A 17,303-nucleotide genomic window follows, 5' to 3' on the forward strand; every position below is an offset into this window, starting at 1 on the left:
CTGTCTCAAACATAAACAAACAACAACAACAAGAACAACAAAAGTTCCTCCGTACTCTCAGGACTTTAAAGGTTAGAAGAACTTAATGACATATGTAGGAGGCGAAAGCTATTTTTGACTCTTTTTACAGAAACCTGAAGCAGAAAGGCCTCTGAGGTCACAGAGTTACAAATTCCTACCAAATGATTCAATTCTGTCTACATCATCCCTCAAAATCATCAAGTTTACACAAGCATTTAAATAAGAAACAGCATACTCCATTTTAAAAAATAATCCCAACTTTTAGGAATGACTCTCATTTAGTTTTGATCTGAAAACTATCTCCAATAACTTCTTACTGGCTCTCCTGCTCGTCTCTGGAGTTAGGAAGACTGACATAAGCAATTTAAAAACTTTCCTATGAGAGTTTACACACACATGAGGATAATGACCCTATGACTGCAAAGCCTACACATCCCCAGCTTATTTAATCAGTTCTCCTAAAAGCTGCTATCCAGGCTCCTCACTGCCACAGGTGCAATCTACCTCATCTATGCCTTTTGTAAAATGCAGCACCCAGAACTGGCTGGGAATGGCCAGATCAGTCCTGGCTAAATGTAAACATCACCTCTCCTGATCTGAGCGCTACATATTTGGTAATTTAGCCTACAAATAAACTGCATTTTGACAGACACGTTACGCTGTTTAAACTGAGTCAACTAAAACTATAGGGTGAAAGGCATACGTCTCTTTCATCCTGCGCTGAAGAGGGTGGATTTCATCTATAATGGGCCTCCCTTCAACTGTTCCCCTGTTATTTATATGCTCACATAGTCACTGACTCGGGCAGTCTCTCGACTGAAAATGGCGACTAATCCTGTCCACTCCACATCCTGGACTGCCATTCTTCCCCACACCACAGAAACCTGTTTCTTTCTCATAAGCTGTGGATTAAGGCAGAATGCGTAAACTGCTCCCTGATTACCAAGTTTCCAGGTAAAAAGCACTGTCACCGCTGGCACTGTTTTCCTTAACACATTTAAAAAAGCCATACTTTTACCTAGAATGTCAATATAAAATCATCAGTAACTATGGTCCATTTTTATGGTTAAGGTTTATTGCTTCAGTCTCTTTCAAACAATTTTTGATACTTAAACCTTTACAGAAAAATTTATAAAGTTCCACAGATATCAACAATTCATAAATTCCAAGGGGCTTTTGGATAGTCATTTTTTTTAATCACTATAAAAATTTCACTTCCCATTTAAAAAAAAAGTGCACACACTTACACGAGGCTAACTGCTCATTACATGCTCAGTCACAGGGTGACAGAAAAAAAAGTCACCACCATAAAAGGATGTCTGCCCAGCCACTCTTAAAACAACATGCCACGGTTAACTTACTTCAGTTTGGACAAGTACTGACAGCGACTACACGGAGACCCAAACGAGTCACTGATATGTAAGTACTAGATCTTTTGCTCTTTCAACAAATTTTTTAAAGAAAAACTTGAAAAGCCTAAGTTTTAAGATAAAAGGTAAAAAGGAAAAGAATCTATTTAAGAACAAGCTATCATCACTTCTAACAAATATTATACTGATAAGTTTAGAGTCTCTGCTAACTGGTAGGTCTAGTTAGTTCTTACAAAGCTGAGTGAAAGTGATAGGTCCCACCAGAAATATCTTTGTTAAAAAATAGGGCTTACTGCGTGTACTTCTGTGTAAACTCACAATGACAAAAAACAATATCAAGCAAAAATATGCAAATAATGCCAATATTTTAGGGTAACAATATGAAGGAAAAGGAACAAGGTTATTTTAATATAGAGTATTCCTACAGTATAGGAATTATTAGAAATATAAGATTATTTCTCAGGATAGAATCTCAGTGGTAGAATTCCTTGGGCAGAGTATATTTTCTAAAGCTTTAGATATAAAACGGTACTTTTTGGTTTACAAAAACATTTTACCAATTTATTCTCCCACCACCAAAGAGTACCAATCTTTGCTTTTTAAATGCTAAGTCCTACTAATTAGATAAGTGAAAAAAAAAAAGTCTGCAAATAAGACTAAACATACTTTTCTAGAACTTTCATGTGCCTGGGGAAGAAATGAGAATGAATTCTGTGCAGTGATTTGGCAATATTTATGTCCAGGTTGGGAATGGTGGTACACACAGAAACTCTTGGCAAAATAGAAACTGTGAAGAGACTTCCTTTAAAGGGTGGTGAGGGTTGTACATGTGTGTATTTGTGTGTGTGTTGGGGGGGGGTTGGTATTTTGGTTTTCTAGTGTCACTCTGAGTACAATGTAGTGTAGTAAGAGCAAGGGCTCTGAAATCAGGCTCAAATGTAATTTACAAGCTGGGTAGCCCCCACACAAGTTACCTAATATCTCTGGCTTCAGCTGCTTTACCTGTAAAATGGGGAGTATTATAATTGCCAAGTCCTACCAATATTGCCTCTCATTGTTAAGTGCTAAAAAACTGTCTCCTATCATTCCTCTCCCATTCCTCCTGCCACTAATGTACTAGAGGGTGAATCCAACAGATATATTATAGATATTTTACATAAAGACCCTGAATCTGGCTGGGCGCAGTGGCTCATTCCTATAATTGCAGCACTTTGGGCTGAGGCAGGAGGATCACCTGAGGTCAGTAGTTTGAGACCAGCCTGCCAAACATGGTGAAACCCCATCTCTACTAAAAATATAAAAATTAGCCAGGCATGGTGGCACTTGCCTATAATCCCAGCTAGTTGAGAGGCTGAGGCAGAAGAAGCCCTTGAACCTGGGAGGTGGAGGTTGCAGTCAGCCGAGACTGCACCACTGCACTCCAGCCTGGGCAACACAGTGAGACTCTGTCTAAATAAATAAATAAAGGCCCTTAGTCTATGGATGATCACACATCTAACTGTGCTTACTGGTGGGACTCCACATTTCTTGTATTTTACCATGTTTTCTCTCTAGGGGTTCACTGCACTATTGGACTAAAACCACAAAGAATACGCTGCTCCACAAAGTATTCACTCACATGTTTATGTATCACATCAGTGACAATGGTGATGATCTCTTGCATAAATTACTTTTATCTGGCTTCCTAGAGATTATTAGTACCATGACCAGTCACTTAATGAAATAAATATTAACTCAGGTTGCTATATGACTTTATTTATTTACTTATTCTATAGATATTTACTAGATACCTACTGTAGGTTGGTTCTCTAGCATTCCATGGAATAAAATGTTGGATGAGATCAAGTCATCATCCTTAAGAAGCTTACATTTAAAGGAGCTTCCTATCTAATTAAGGCATTTACAGGGATACTTTTTCTCTGCTATAGTTAAGGCCTGCTAGAGTTGGGAGGCAGCCCTGGAATGTGGCCTGTGTGGAGGATGCGTGATATCCTCTGGTCTAGGGAGTTGATCACCTTCCCAAGAAGTCTGGGCATCATATAAAATGAGATAATACATGTGAGAATCCTCTGAAAGCTGTGAAAGTAACATAGATTCCTGTGGTGTTTTGGAAGCCCAAAGAGAAGAATAAAAATATTTTGTTAAATCTCTGCAAATATCTGAAAAGTAGTTTAAAAAATAAATTAACAGCATAAAAGCATCTTCTAGGTATTCACCATCTGTTTTTCAATTGAAATTTCAAATTGTTTTATTATTAAAATATTGTTAAAATAGTAAAATCTAAATCCATTTATAAAACCGTTACTTACTTTAAAATATGCTACACATAAATTAATAAACTCCTTCATTTGAATCAGCATCTCTTCTCCCCTGCCCCCATTCCCTTCCCACAGTTCTCCTAGTTTCTCTCGTTCAGATAGCATGAGTTAGTGTACGTTAAAGTTTTGAGATGCCTTCCTATTTTACTTGTTTTCTACCCATAATATCAGATCATGTTGGAAATAGGAGCTAGAGATAAAATGTACTGTACTGAATGTGACTTCTTAAGCCAAACTGCCTGGGTCTGAATCCTGACACTTAACAGCTAGGTCTTTAGTCACTAAAGTGCCCTGGTGCCTCCATTTCACCATCTGTAAATGGACTTGTCAAAGTTCTGAGAGGATTCAATGAGGAAACACACATAGAGTGTCCAGGGCAGTACCTGGAACACAGTCTGCGCTTAGCCATTTTGGTGATTATTATTCATCAGGGGCTTACTATAGTGTAATAAAGAACCTTTCTTTGAGGATTAAGAAAACTAGAATGTTGCTATTCTTTAACTAAGGGATATTTCTTGAATATCAATTACATATCACCTAGAGATACAAGAAATTAACACCACAGGGTCCCCACTCAGAGTACTTCACAGGCTCATGGGAGACAGGGAAGAAAATCAGTGATATAGACACTATGACAGAGCACAGTGCCTTCACAAATACAACCACACTGCCTTTCAGAAGATGGAGAACAGGAAAGCTCCTGGGACACTTGGAACTAGGCCTCGGAGGAAAATAGAAGCTGAGGATACAGAACAGGGGCTGGGGGACATCAGACAGAGGGAAGAGTGTCAATGGGCAGAGTTGTTAGGGAACAAGGAACACCCAAAGGTTACAAGTGATTTTGTAGGGCTGGAGCCAGAGCATGATCAGAGGGAAGCTGGCCAGCAACCCCACTGAAGAAGGAATGGAGCCTCAGATCATGAAGGAACTTGTGAGTCATGACACAGAGCCTGTGGTTTGCCTGGGGTTGGATGGGCCTTATTTGAGAGCCTGCTGGGAAGCCGCTGCAGTGGCTGCGGGCAGAACGGCGGGAATTGCACACAAGCAGACAGACACGGATGTGCGGCAGAGCACGGGCTGAGGCACAGGGACTGCTCACTGACCAGAGGCAGCAGGTGAGGGAGAAAACATGGAGTCCTGGACGCCTTCATGACCCCTGCGCCTTGGGCACCCCAGTAAGATGCCTGAGCGAATGACTGAGTTGACCTGGAATCTGGTTTACCCAGTTCCTCCCTAATTTCCATGTGATAATAGAGACAAAAACAAGATCGAAACTCCTTGAACTTGAAAGAGAAAAGGTACACATTATTTCCAGAAACGTTCAGGACTCAGAGAATAAATATTATAAAGACATAGAGCTTCATTATAAAGAGCCATTTTATATTATGCAGTTAGTTTTCCCACGTTGGATCCTACAAATCATGCCAGATAGAAACACAGAATATCTGTCTTACACTAAAATTTCTTACACTAAAAGAATACCTTTCTTATACTTTCTTACACTTTCAATACTAAAATGAGTATTATGGTAGGATTCTTAGCTTCTTAGTTCTCTAAAAGTATGTCATCTTTGTCTTCAATAACTTCCATACTTTTCAATATTAAAGCTGCCAAAAGCCACAGAGGGAGTAAGTGACCAGTGAAAGGTGAAAGAAAAATAACTGGAATATGTGAAACCCAATATGCAAGTGGGTGTTCAACCAAAGAATTCCCATGCTCACGCACCCTTCCATCATTTCCAAGGAATGTGTCTATGAAGCTGAAGTGGGTCTTCACTGCAGCCCACTGGGTTCAGGACACATATAAAGCACAAAAAGGAAACAGCATACTGCTAAACACTTTTTCTATCTTAAAGAAGTTTCTCTGTCTTTTTCTGTCTTGAAGAAGTTCTCTGTACTTGGTCCTGTGAATGGCCTTTTGCAGACCTATTGGGAGCTGGTCTGATCTAGGCTATGTAATGGAGTTGGCAGGCCGGTCACAGAGCTCCTCAGTAAGGCTGCCCCTACTAGGCCTCTCAGCTAGTCACACTCCATTAAGCCAGAAAGCAAGCCCCTCAGGGGGCAGGGGAGGTCCCCAAACAGAGAGACCACAGTCAATTCTATGCTGATTATCATCACTCTAGCATGCGTGATTTTTTAAAAGGATATAGGGAATACTGATCTCAATCTTTCCAAACAATGAATCACAGACACAGACATAGCTATCAATTTAGGAATCAAAGTTGGCTGGGAAAAAGTCACCTTACAGTGTACAAAGAGTTAACCAGGCCACAGAGGCATGTACTGACTCCTGTGGCAGTTGGTCAGTAGCGTATTATGAATAGAATGGACTATCTGACTTTACCAGTGAAGCACTGAGGTCTGTGACTGTGCTGGTCACAGCTCCGCAGCAGCACAAGTTCCTCTTGCACACCAGGAATGCACGTTTCCCACTGTCCATTTTGCAGGCAAATGGCACCACAATACCTCAGATGACAGCTGTTTAGTCAACTAAAAGGAGGTGAGGAAAATCACTAGGTGAATGCTAGGACCCAGTATGTGTGACACTGGGCCAAATTTAGATGTCCCTATTTGAATAAGGAGGCATTTTCTAATAATTGCCAAATACTTATAAAACCAGGTAACCAGAGGAAGAAGTAATGAATTAGTTCTTTCTTCCCTAGAGCAGGTTTATTCTCAAGGGAGCTGAAACAGCCCCAGCACCCGCCGTCCCGATACATTCGTGCTTGTCTTTATTTCTTCAGTAGAACCATATCCTTGTAATTTCAATTAACCCTGAGCTTTCATCTCTTCAGTAGAACCATATCCTTGTAATTTCAATTAACCCTGAGCTTTCATCTTCCCCTTCTTTTCCAATGATTTTATTCTTCCCTACTCCAGAAATGTTTCCTCAGTCTTAACCTTTCCTCAAAGTGGCCAAAGGACAGTGTATCAGAGAAAGAATCAGTTCAAACAGCACTCATTATTTAACAATATACATACATATATATTTAGTATCTGTGTGGCCCCACCTGGGTGGCTCCCCTGGCTGTTTTTGAAAGTGAGCTTCTAGAAGTTCCTCTTTGGTACATCCACTGTGGGCACTTTGATTCAGGTCACCTCTCTGTATAAGCTGGGCTTAGAGCAGATGTGACCTACAGAGAAGTCACCTCCAATTGATGATCATCTCAGCACAACTTGATCCATTCCAGTAATTGCTAGTGGCTACATTTAAACAGAATTCCTAAGTTAGCCCCTTTTCATTCAAGGTGCTGATGATTATTAAAATAAATAACTATTAGGGGGCAAAGGTGACATTTCAGCAAAATACGAAAGCTATTATTTTAGCACCAAATAAATTCCTGAATATGGTATAGGTTTTGTTCTGTTTATGTCCAAACTAAAGGCTGAGAAAACACTTTAATTACTTGAGCAAGTAAATTAGAATCACGCAAGGTACATGTCCTCTCTGAAAAATCACAAATCCCTTCGAGTTGGTATTTAGGGTAAACACTTCCAGAGTGCAAACTACATTAGAGCTTAGACAATTTTCTTAGATGCTAAATAAATGAGTTTTGGGCAGGGGGGCTTTTTTTTTTTTTTCCTTTTGTGGCTAGACAGAACCTATCAGTTCATGTCAACATGTCCGGTTATGCAAATATGAGATGATAATATCTCAAGAAGTGTTAGCAACTCTATTAGCAATGAAATAAATTCTAGAGAAAAACACACACAGGCTCACTTCCCAAAGCCTAAGTAAAAATACTTCGGAAGATATTTTGCTGAGGAAGAAACTTATGGTTTTACACACATTAGGATAACAGTGAAGTTAAAAAGACCAAATACTGCATGACAGAGGCAAAACGGATTTTCTCCTTTGTTTACTAATAAAAATAAGAGAATGGCATAGACAGCTTCCAGGTGGCTTCCAGCAGGAGCCAGAGGAGCCCTGAAGGCTGCCAGAGCCCAGTTCCACAAATGGAACCTGAATAAGGATCCAGGCTTCCTACAGCGCGTCATGACCCGTGCCCTCCAGGGAAAGGCTTCGTCCCAACTTCTGTCCCTCAGTGTGTGTAGCACGAAGGACAGCTAAGGGGCCATGTGTACCTTTCAATAGAAAGCATTATGAGGAAGCTATAATTCTGATATTAGTGTTTTAAAGAAAAAAAAAGACTTAGAACAAACATTTCTTTGGGCTTTTCTGTAGGCAATATGATAAATGATAATACTTCCTGGTGTACCTCACTGTATATATACATATCTTAAATAACATGTCAGAAGCCGCTGCCTAATAATAATTACAATGTAAAATACTTAAAATGTATTTAAGAATAAATAATTTTTCTACTTGAAAATGATTAAAAGATAATGTTACTATCCAAATATTGACACTGGTACACTGGAGCAGAATACTGCTATGTATATACTGCTATGCGTGTGAAAGACTCCTGAGGAACACTTCACTCAGATAACAGCACATGCTCAATGCTGTAAATTCACTCTTGAGTACTAGACCCTCTAATACAAAAAGGTACCATTTCTGTATTGCCAGGATCTAGCACATGGAGGCACTAAAAGTCATTTTTCTGCTGAATAAAAGAAAGGACTTAATTCAAGTTTTAGAAGGGAATCCTTAAGATGATTAAAGGAAGATAAGTGGTATCTCTGAGGAAGATTATAACAAATTGGGACTGGCTGATACAAGAATGCAAAAACAACAGTCATGCATATGAAAGGATTTCCCTCTCAATTTGGAAATCATAAAATTGGCTGAAACTACTGCATTAATAACACAGGATAAATATAAGCAAGAACTGAAGTATTAACTTTATTAGAGTATTAACATATTAGAGCTACCTAGTGGAATCACCTCCAAGAGGTTACTAAATAGCCAAATGTCCAAAGCATGCATTTTCCTTTAGCTAAGATCATTTCCAAGCAATCCCACTTACACGTCCACATTCTGAAAATGCCTTTTGCCACCTCCAGCACAATGGTGGTCAGTAAGGACTCTCAACAGGCTACCCCTTGGGGCTCAATGATGCAGGGCCACAAGTGGTTTCCCACTTGAGAAGGCACCTCTCCTGGAAGTGGGCACCCCCTGTCCTTAGAAGGAGTCATCTCTTTGCTCTAGAGCAGCTGGGCCATGTTGTGCATATGTCGTGAATATAGGTGAGGATGGCCCCTAGAGTCTAGACCACTTTCAAACAACAAGCTCAAAGTTCTTTAAAGGCAGCATGAAACAGCTGCCAGTGCAAGATGAAAAGAGGAGGAAACCTGAAGCCAGGTCATCAAAGAGAAGGATCCGGCATGGCCTTTAACCCCCTGGGACCCCCAGTTTCATCACCTGGGAAGTAGTTAAGGGTAGCAATGCTCAGCTCACAGGGCTGTTGTGAGGTTTATTTATGATGACAGAATGCAAAGGTAGGCACCTAGTAAGTTAATGCAGAAATCTGAAAAAAGGAACACTGAAGGGCAAGCTTTGAACAGCATGTCAGATGACAAGGTTTTTGCAAGAAGAGCTGAACTAAAAGTTTTTCCATTGATTTTTTTTTTTTACCTATTTATTCTGTTCAGTCAATAAACTGAATAGAAATGAACATTTTGAATGAAATGTTCGTGTTAAAAATCTAGAATATATGAAAGCCCCAAAATTACTTATATAAAATTATGCAGACATCTGTGTGTATGTGTGTGTGTGTGTGTGTGTGTATTTGCTTCCCCACCCCCCAAAAAAGTGTGTTGTATATACAATCTGCTTTCCTCACTTAACGTAATTCCCAGTCAAGAAACAGGCATCTTTATTGCCATTTTCAGTAGCTGCACAGTATTCCACTGCATGGCTATGCCATAAAATATTTAAACCCCTAATGAAGGATATTTGAACTGTTTGCAAACTATGTTAAACATTTTTGAACTTTGTTCTGAAACTTCTGCAATCTCTGGCTCTACTAGATGCTGCATCTCATTTGGTGATACAGTCAAACACGCATTTGTATACAAACTGGCAAGCAATGGCACCTCATTCTGAGTCTTACCTGAGTGTCACTTTCCTAATTTCTACAGTAATAATTATTCATATGGAGGATTCGTAGACTCTACAGTAGTATTTTTTTTCTGTCATGTATTTTAAAGTCATTTCCCATCAATCTTCTTAGAAATACTCAAAAATATACATTCACATTTTTGGAAGAAAACATTTTTCACTGAACTTAGTTCTCACTGCCTATTCCAAAGCTGTAAGTCTTGCCTGGAATTTTCACCTCTCCTGTGTGTAGTCTTAGCTCCTGAAAAGCTGCTTCTTACACAAAGCCTTTCCCAACTAAATGGAAAAAGCTTTTCCTACTTTTATTTCACAGTGCAATCCCTATGATTGTCTAAGAATCACTCCAATTTTTTTTCCTGTGTAAAATATAAAATTGATATTTGTCTTCTGTTTTCTATTTCATTAATTTCTGCAATTATCTCAATTATTTTCTTCTACTTGCTTTGGACAAACTGTTCTTTTCTTGCTTCTTCAACTGTATATTTAACGTATCTATTTTAAATCTTTTCTTTTTTAAATAAATGCATTCGAGGCTTTATATCTACCTCAGATTGCCTTATCTGCATCCCACAGTTTGCACAGGTGGTACTTTTGTCATTTAGTTCAAAGCATTTTAAAATTTCCATTGTGATTTCTTCTTTAACCCATGAGTTCTTTAGAAGAACACAGAATTTACTGCTCTGCTCTTCCTTTTATCAAAGTTTACTCTCATCTAGGAAGCTTTATTGTAGGAGTTTTCCATTTTTCAGTTTAGGACTTGAAATTTCTGTCTTAACATTATTTATAATGAGAAAAGAATTGGAAAGAATCCAAAAATTTATCAAGGGAGAAGCTAAGCAAATTATGCATCGACAAAATTTCCATTGTGATTTCTTCTTTAACTCATGAGTTGTTTTCATTTCCAAACTTACCCTTTATCTTTTTATCATTGGTTTATAATTTGGCTGCACTGTAGTCAAGCAATGTGATCAGAAAATAATTATTTTCTGCAAGCTTTGAGTCTTCTGGTGACCTAGCACATGGCCAGATTTGCAGATATGCTCATGTGTCTTCAGTACAAGTTCTGTTAGCTTTTAAATCATGTTGAGTAAATCTCCTAAGTCTTTAATTTCTTTTTTATCTAACACATTATAATAGAAATGTGTTAAGATCTCCCATTATGGTTGTGGATTTGCCAATTTCTCCTTTAAATTCTGTCAAATTTTGCTGTTACATGCAAATTTCATGATTATTTTTATGTTCTTTGTAGACTGTTCTTTTTAACCTCTGTAGCAACCCTCTGTATTCCTATTAATATTGAATTTGTCTTTAATTCTATTTTCTCTGAGGTTAATATTGCCATTCTACCTTTTGGTTCGTTGGGATTTGCCTGGCATGTATTCTCCCTTGCCTTTATTTTCAACCTTTCTCAATCATTTTGAGCTATAATCTCTTCTAAGCAGCATATAGCTGGATTTCTTTAAAATCTAAACTGATAGTCTCTGATCTGTAATAGGCAAGCTCAACCCATTTAAGTTTGTTATGATACATCCCTACCCTCTTGTGTTTTCCACTTCCTCATTCTTTGCTTTTTTCCAAGTGGATAATAAAATGTTTATTTCCATTTTTGCTCTCTTCTGCTTTTGGTTACATTTCCATTTAGGTTATAATGATTAACCTATCAACACTGTACAGAATGCATACTTCTAACACAGCATGACCACAATACTCTGATAACCCTCAGTGTCTATGAACATCAAAGTTTTAAGGTTGTTAGAATGGTTAGCTGAGATCCAATTCATTTAATACACAGGGAGAGAAGCAGATTTGCAGACAGTGTTTTTGATCAGGGTAGGGATAGTCTCTTTCCTTAAATATACAGTAGCAACATCACTAGATATGTTGAAAGTGCCTCTTAATTTTAGTGACTTCCAGATGAGACTTATGTACACACAGTTCTTTCAGAGGAATTATTTTCCTTCTAAAAATAATTACACAGGACTTAATGCTTTGCTCTTAAGTTTACTCTCATCTATGAAGCTTTATTGTAGGAGTTTTCCATTTTTCAATTTAGGACTTGAAATTTTTGTCTTAACATTATTTATAACAAGAAAAGAATTGGAAAGAATCCAAAAGTTTATCAAGAGAGTAGCTAAGCAAATTATGCATCAACATACTGGAAGACTGTAGAATATCTATCAAATGTTTATACAAAATCTACACATATGACAAATACATAGATTGCACTGACATGAAGATGTTCAGTGAATAAAGCAGGAAACAAAATACAATGTGTGATGCTTGCTACTATGCGCAAATATAGAAGTGTAGATTGCATTTATCCATGGAGTACTTGCAGATTGATAGAGTTTTAAAATTGAATAATTTCCCCTTGAAGTAACTTAAGTCTTTTTCTCTCTCATTTTATCTTTCTTCTTTTTTTTTTTTTTTTTTTGTGTGTGTGTGTGTCATTTTAGTCATGTTTGTTGTGGTCGTCGTCGTCTTCTTCTTAAAAAGAAAATCTTAACTTTCAGTTCCTAACATGGACTAAGCTTATTTCTCAGACTTTTAGGTTAACACAAATCAGATCACTGTGGTAAGTTCATATTTCACTACATAAATGTGGTGACTGATTTCATTTCCTGGCAGTGATATGCATTTGGCTAAAAAAAAAAAAAAAAGGTCCAACTGAAATTCAATTTAAAAGCAAAGTTTAACGCCTGTCTGAAATGTGGTGTGCTTTACTTAACCAGACAATGATTCAGAAAAGGGACGGGGAATTTCTGCCTAAAAAGTTAGTGCATTCCCTTCTGTCACAAAAATGCATTTGTCCTATTTAAATGGTTCTGTTTCCTTTGCCAGAGCTTTGACAAAGTCAGCAAATTGTGAGAGTAAAAGCATAAATTTTATTCTGTTCTTTCTGTTATCATATATGTAACCATATTATGTATCACAGATTTTTTAAAATTTCAAGTCATGAAAATTTAAAACTTATATAAAAGATAGTTTGGATTACTTGGATATATTAAAAAATTTTTAAACTAATGAGTAATCAAACTGAATATATACGCTTTTACTTAAATGACCCTTCTTGGCTTTTTCTAGACACCTTGACCACCACCAATGGATATACAAATGGCTAACAATTTCACTACGCTCTCTACAACTCCTCAGGGAAATGACTGTGACCTCTATGCACATCACAGCACGGCCAGGATAGTAATGCCTCTGCATTACAGTCTTGTCTTCATCATTGGGCTTGTGGGAAACTTACTAGCCTTGGTCGTCATTGTTCAAAACAGAAAAAAAATCAACTCCACCACCCTCTATTCAACAAATCTGGTGATTTCTGATATACTTTTTACCACTGCTTTGCCTACACGGATAGCCTATTATGCAATGGGTTTTGACTGGAGAATCGGAGATGCCTTGTGTAGGATAACTGCGCTAGTGTTTTACATCAACACATATGCAGGTGTGAACTTTATGACTTGCCTGAGTATTGACCGTTTCATTGCTGTGGTACACCCTCTACGTTACAACAAGATAAAGAGGATTGAACATGCAAAAGGCGTGTGCATATTTGTTTGGATTCTAGTATTTGCTCAGACACTCCCACTCCTTATCAACCCTATGTCAAAGCAGGAAACTGAAAGGATTACATGCATGGAGTATCCAAACTTTGAAGAAACAGACTCTCTTCCCTGGATTCTGCTTGGGGCATGTTTCATAGGATACGTACTTCCACTTATAATCATTCTCATCTGCTATTCTCAGATCTGCTGCAAACTCTTTAAAACTGCCAAACAAAACCCACTCACTGAGAAATCTGGTGTAAACAAAAAGGCTCTCAACACAATTATTCTTATTATTGCTGTGTTTGTTCTTTGTTTCACACCTTACCATGTTGCAATTATTCAACATATGATTAAGAAGCTTAATTTCTCTAATTTCCTGGAATGTAGCCAAAGACATTCGTTCCAGATTTCTCTGCACTTTACAGTATGCCTGATGAACTTCAATTGCTGCATGGACCCTTTTATCTATTTCTTCGCATGTAAAGGGTATAAGAGAAAGGTTATGAAGATGCTAAAACGACAAGTCAGTGTATCAATTTCTAGTGCTGTGAAGTCAGCCCCTGAAGAAAACTCCCGTGAAATGACAGAAACGCAGATGATGATACATTCCAAGTCTTCAAACGGAAAGTAAAATGGATTAAATTTTGGTTTATGGCGAAGTAAACTGTACAACAAACTTTGCCGGACTTTTCTTATAAACCAAAATAATTGTTTGGCTTTAAATTAGGATTCTTTATATTTCTTTCATTGGGCACTTTTCCCATCTCCAACTCAGAAGTAAGCTCAAGAGAACAACATAAAGCAAACAATATAAAGCAAAATAAAAATGAAAAGAAATACTTCATTTTTATTTGTAAATGAAATAATATATCAAAAGGAGGTTATCTGCATAACTCTCAATGTGAAAAGTTTTTTTAATAAAAAATTAATTATTAATATTTCTTGCCAACAAATGGCAAAAGAAAAAGGACCGAATAGATTTTATGTTGCCAGATGTTAATACTGTAACATACTTTTTTTGTAACATATTTCTTAAATCAATATTTCTCTCAATGTTAGATTTAATTCCCTCAATAACAACAGTTTTTTGTTCTGAGTCATAAAACTTTGTTAAAGAACTCTTTTGGAATAAACAGCAGGAAGCTGCAAAGTTATGATGAGTTGTCCCTCAATGCTCACTGTCAACTATCAGTGGGAGTTACAGGGAAAAGATAACTGGCAATAGATAGACTTTGAGTTGCAACATTATAAATGACGATGGTGATGACTGAGGCAATAAAAGCACTGAGCTTTTCCCGGAGCTGCCAGCATAGTCTTTAAGGGCCTCTGCTTAGCAATGTGAAAGACTATATGGAGTTACCCATTGAGAGAAGGGTCTATCCGCTAAATTCATCTTGAGAATAAAAGACATGCATATATGATTGGTTTCCTTGGGATTGCTAGGGGATCATTTCTCTTTTCTTCCCACAAGTTGTTAGTACCCTGCATCTGAATTTCAATAGTTTGAGTTAACGAGTAAAAGGGGGGGGGTGCATGATGAGCAGGGAAAAATATAGTTGCTACTTGCTTAAATATGATAGAGAGTAAAATGCAAACTTACAAAATTAAGCATTCTTAGGACTCTTTACAATATTACATACTTGCTTAAATGAATATCTGTGTATGAATAGCATGACCTTTCCAAGCAGTCAACTGGTCTGCCAGTTGAAATTTGTTTTATCCCCAAAACTTCCCCAATACAGTATTCTCTGCTGGGAATGATGCCAAGTTTTACAATGGCAGACAAATAAAAAAATGTTAATTCTGAGTCATAGTTTAATTTTTTTAACAGAAAGAGGGTCTACTCTGTTACACTTTAAATTTTTATTGGACTTTATATCCTAAGAATATTTTCTTTAAAGTTCCTGTCTTACTCATTCTCAACTTTTACCCTCTAAGAAGAGTAATCTTCATGGTTGACTCAATACCATTTACTAATATGTTCAGATTTACATTAATTTCACAAACAGCCACCTGACTTTAAAGCCACTGTCAAAAATAGGCACTGGTCTTTGTAACATCTTATGCAGACAGGTGAGACCACATGGATGAAAGTCCAAATCTTACTGCCTTTCCTTCACTCCACCTCTGAACTTTCCTAAGTGAAGGAAAAGAAAGGGCAAAAACAAATTTTATGTAAGATAGCACTTAGGTTTAGAGATCTGAGTGGGATCTCTAAAGAGGAACCATTGTGAAGACTACTAAAGAAAAACCAAAAAGAGAGCTTCCTCCATTTCAGAGCTTCTGTGTGGAGCCCTGGTTCTGTGACTGCATTGGTGTAGAGACGCTTTCTGGAATGTATGAGCCAACACACTGTCTTAGGGTAGGCAAGAGTTCTCTCTGGGTTAATGGAGTCAATTATTAAGATCCTGCAAACAAGAGTAAATACCTATGACAACTGACAACAGAATACATTTTTTTAACCTGTTCAGTATTCTGCCTCCTCCCTCCACTATACCACCAATCTATATAAATGATTTCATCTAGTGATCAGTAACTATACTTCCAAAAAGGTAAACTCTAATCCTATGTCCAACTAGTGTTTTCTTAAAAGTTGGTACTCCAGCCGGGCGCGGTGGCTCAAGCCTGTAATCCCAGCACTTTGGGAGGCCGAGGCGGGTGGATCACAAGGTCGAGAGATCGAGACCATCCTGGTCAACATGGTGAAACCCCGTCTCTACTAAAGATACGAAAAATTAGCTGGGCATGGTGGCGCGTGCCTGTAATCCCAGCTACTCAGGAGGCTGAGGCAGGAGAATTGCTTGAACCCAGGAGGCGGAGGTTGCGGTGAGCCGAGATCGTGCCATTGCACTCCAGCCTGGGTAACAAGGGCGAAACTCCGTCTCAAAAAAAAAAAAAAAAAAAAAAAGTTGGTACTCCAATCAAATTTAGCTAATCACTCCCCTTCAGGGCTGCCTGTGCCACTCACCAAGCCACAGTTCATACATGGCTGTGGGTACCCTCTTACTGTCTTGTTATTAGTTAGCTTTAAATTTATTTCTGGAGCATTCCCCTAACCAGGGGGTCAACTTGGAGAACACGGCAGTGCTGTATAATTGTTATATTCTGTTACAGAACAAAGAAGGTGACTTTATTATAGCTATTTAGTTTGGATCAGTGTAAATGCATTGACTATTCAGTGAGAGTACAGTATAAATAGAATAGTCTCAGATATTTTAGAAATGGCATCATGTATATGTGAAGAGGTCAAAAATTTATAAAATGGTCCATACATCATATAACATCTTCCTTTCTACAATCCTGTGAAACAGGTTGAGTATACAGTGTGACCCATACTTTACAAAGAAACCTAAGTTCAAAAGAGGCATCCTGATAAATTAAAGGCAGCATCAGGAATGTAACCCCAATTCCATATGATAGCCATAAACAAGACAAATCAATCATGTGGCCACTGAAAAGGTGTTGGAAGCCTCAACTACTTTATTACAGGCCAGCAGACTGCATAATCCTTAAATAGGACAAATAACCCAACAATAGGTATAGATTATAAACTTGGCTAAGCTGTGGGCTTGGTGAGGGCAAGTGCCTCTCCTGTTATAGACACAGCATTGCCACAGAACCTGGAACACTGAAGGTCCTCAGAAATCTAACTGAATAGTGTGTTTTATACTATTACTAACAAGATGCTAAGGCCCCTACTGACATATCTGTGAAATTCTTAATTCTCAATGAAAAGAAATATCCTAAATGTTCAATTACATATGCTAGAGTATGTGTGTAACTGTAGACAGTTACACAATATAGAGCATATACCCTTGAAGATCCTGTAATTTAAATTAGACACATTAAAGGAGAGCGCTAATTAGCCAACAAGGCAATTTAAAACTAAATACAGAAATAATTTCTTTCTAAATACAGAAATAATGTCTTTCAAGAGACAAGGGCAGTCAGTGGCTCCTACCAATGAGTATAAGGTGAGATGCGATTTTAGAAGGGGAAACACTGACCTTAAA

The 17,303-nt window shown here is 37.8% G+C and overlaps 2 protein-coding genes across 9 annotated transcripts in view; one reads left to right on the forward strand and one right to left on the reverse strand.

The window, feature by feature from the left end:
• The window catches only part of UBAC2 (UBA domain containing 2), a 171,629-nt gene that overhangs the window by 75,154 nt on the left and 79,172 nt on the right, over window positions 1-17,303 (reverse strand). The window lies entirely within an intron of this gene.
• On the forward strand, window positions 1,312-15,979 carry GPR183 (G protein-coupled receptor 183). Of its 4 annotated transcripts, none has more exons than XM_074387487.1 (2): window positions 1,312-4,824; window positions 12,818-15,979. In XM_074387487.1, exon 2 carries the CDS (start codon window positions 12,836-12,838, stop codon window positions 13,919-13,921), a length of 1,086 nt encoding a protein of 361 aa, XP_074243588.1. In that variant the 5' UTR covers window positions 1,312-4,824; window positions 12,818-12,835; the 3' UTR covers window positions 13,922-15,979. The 4 variants fall into 4 exon arrangements, with proteins under 4 accessions (XP_074243588.1, XP_074243589.1, XP_074243587.1 ...); XM_074387488.1 differs by having other exon boundaries at window positions 1,312-4,640; XM_074387486.1 differs by having other exon boundaries at window positions 1,312-1,440; window positions 4,557-15,979.

Source organism: Saimiri boliviensis, chromosome 16 (genome assembly GCF_048565385.1).
Source record: "Saimiri boliviensis isolate mSaiBol1 chromosome 16, mSaiBol1.pri, whole genome shotgun sequence".
Classification (NCBI taxonomy): domain Eukaryota; kingdom Metazoa; phylum Chordata; class Mammalia; order Primates; family Cebidae; genus Saimiri; species Saimiri boliviensis.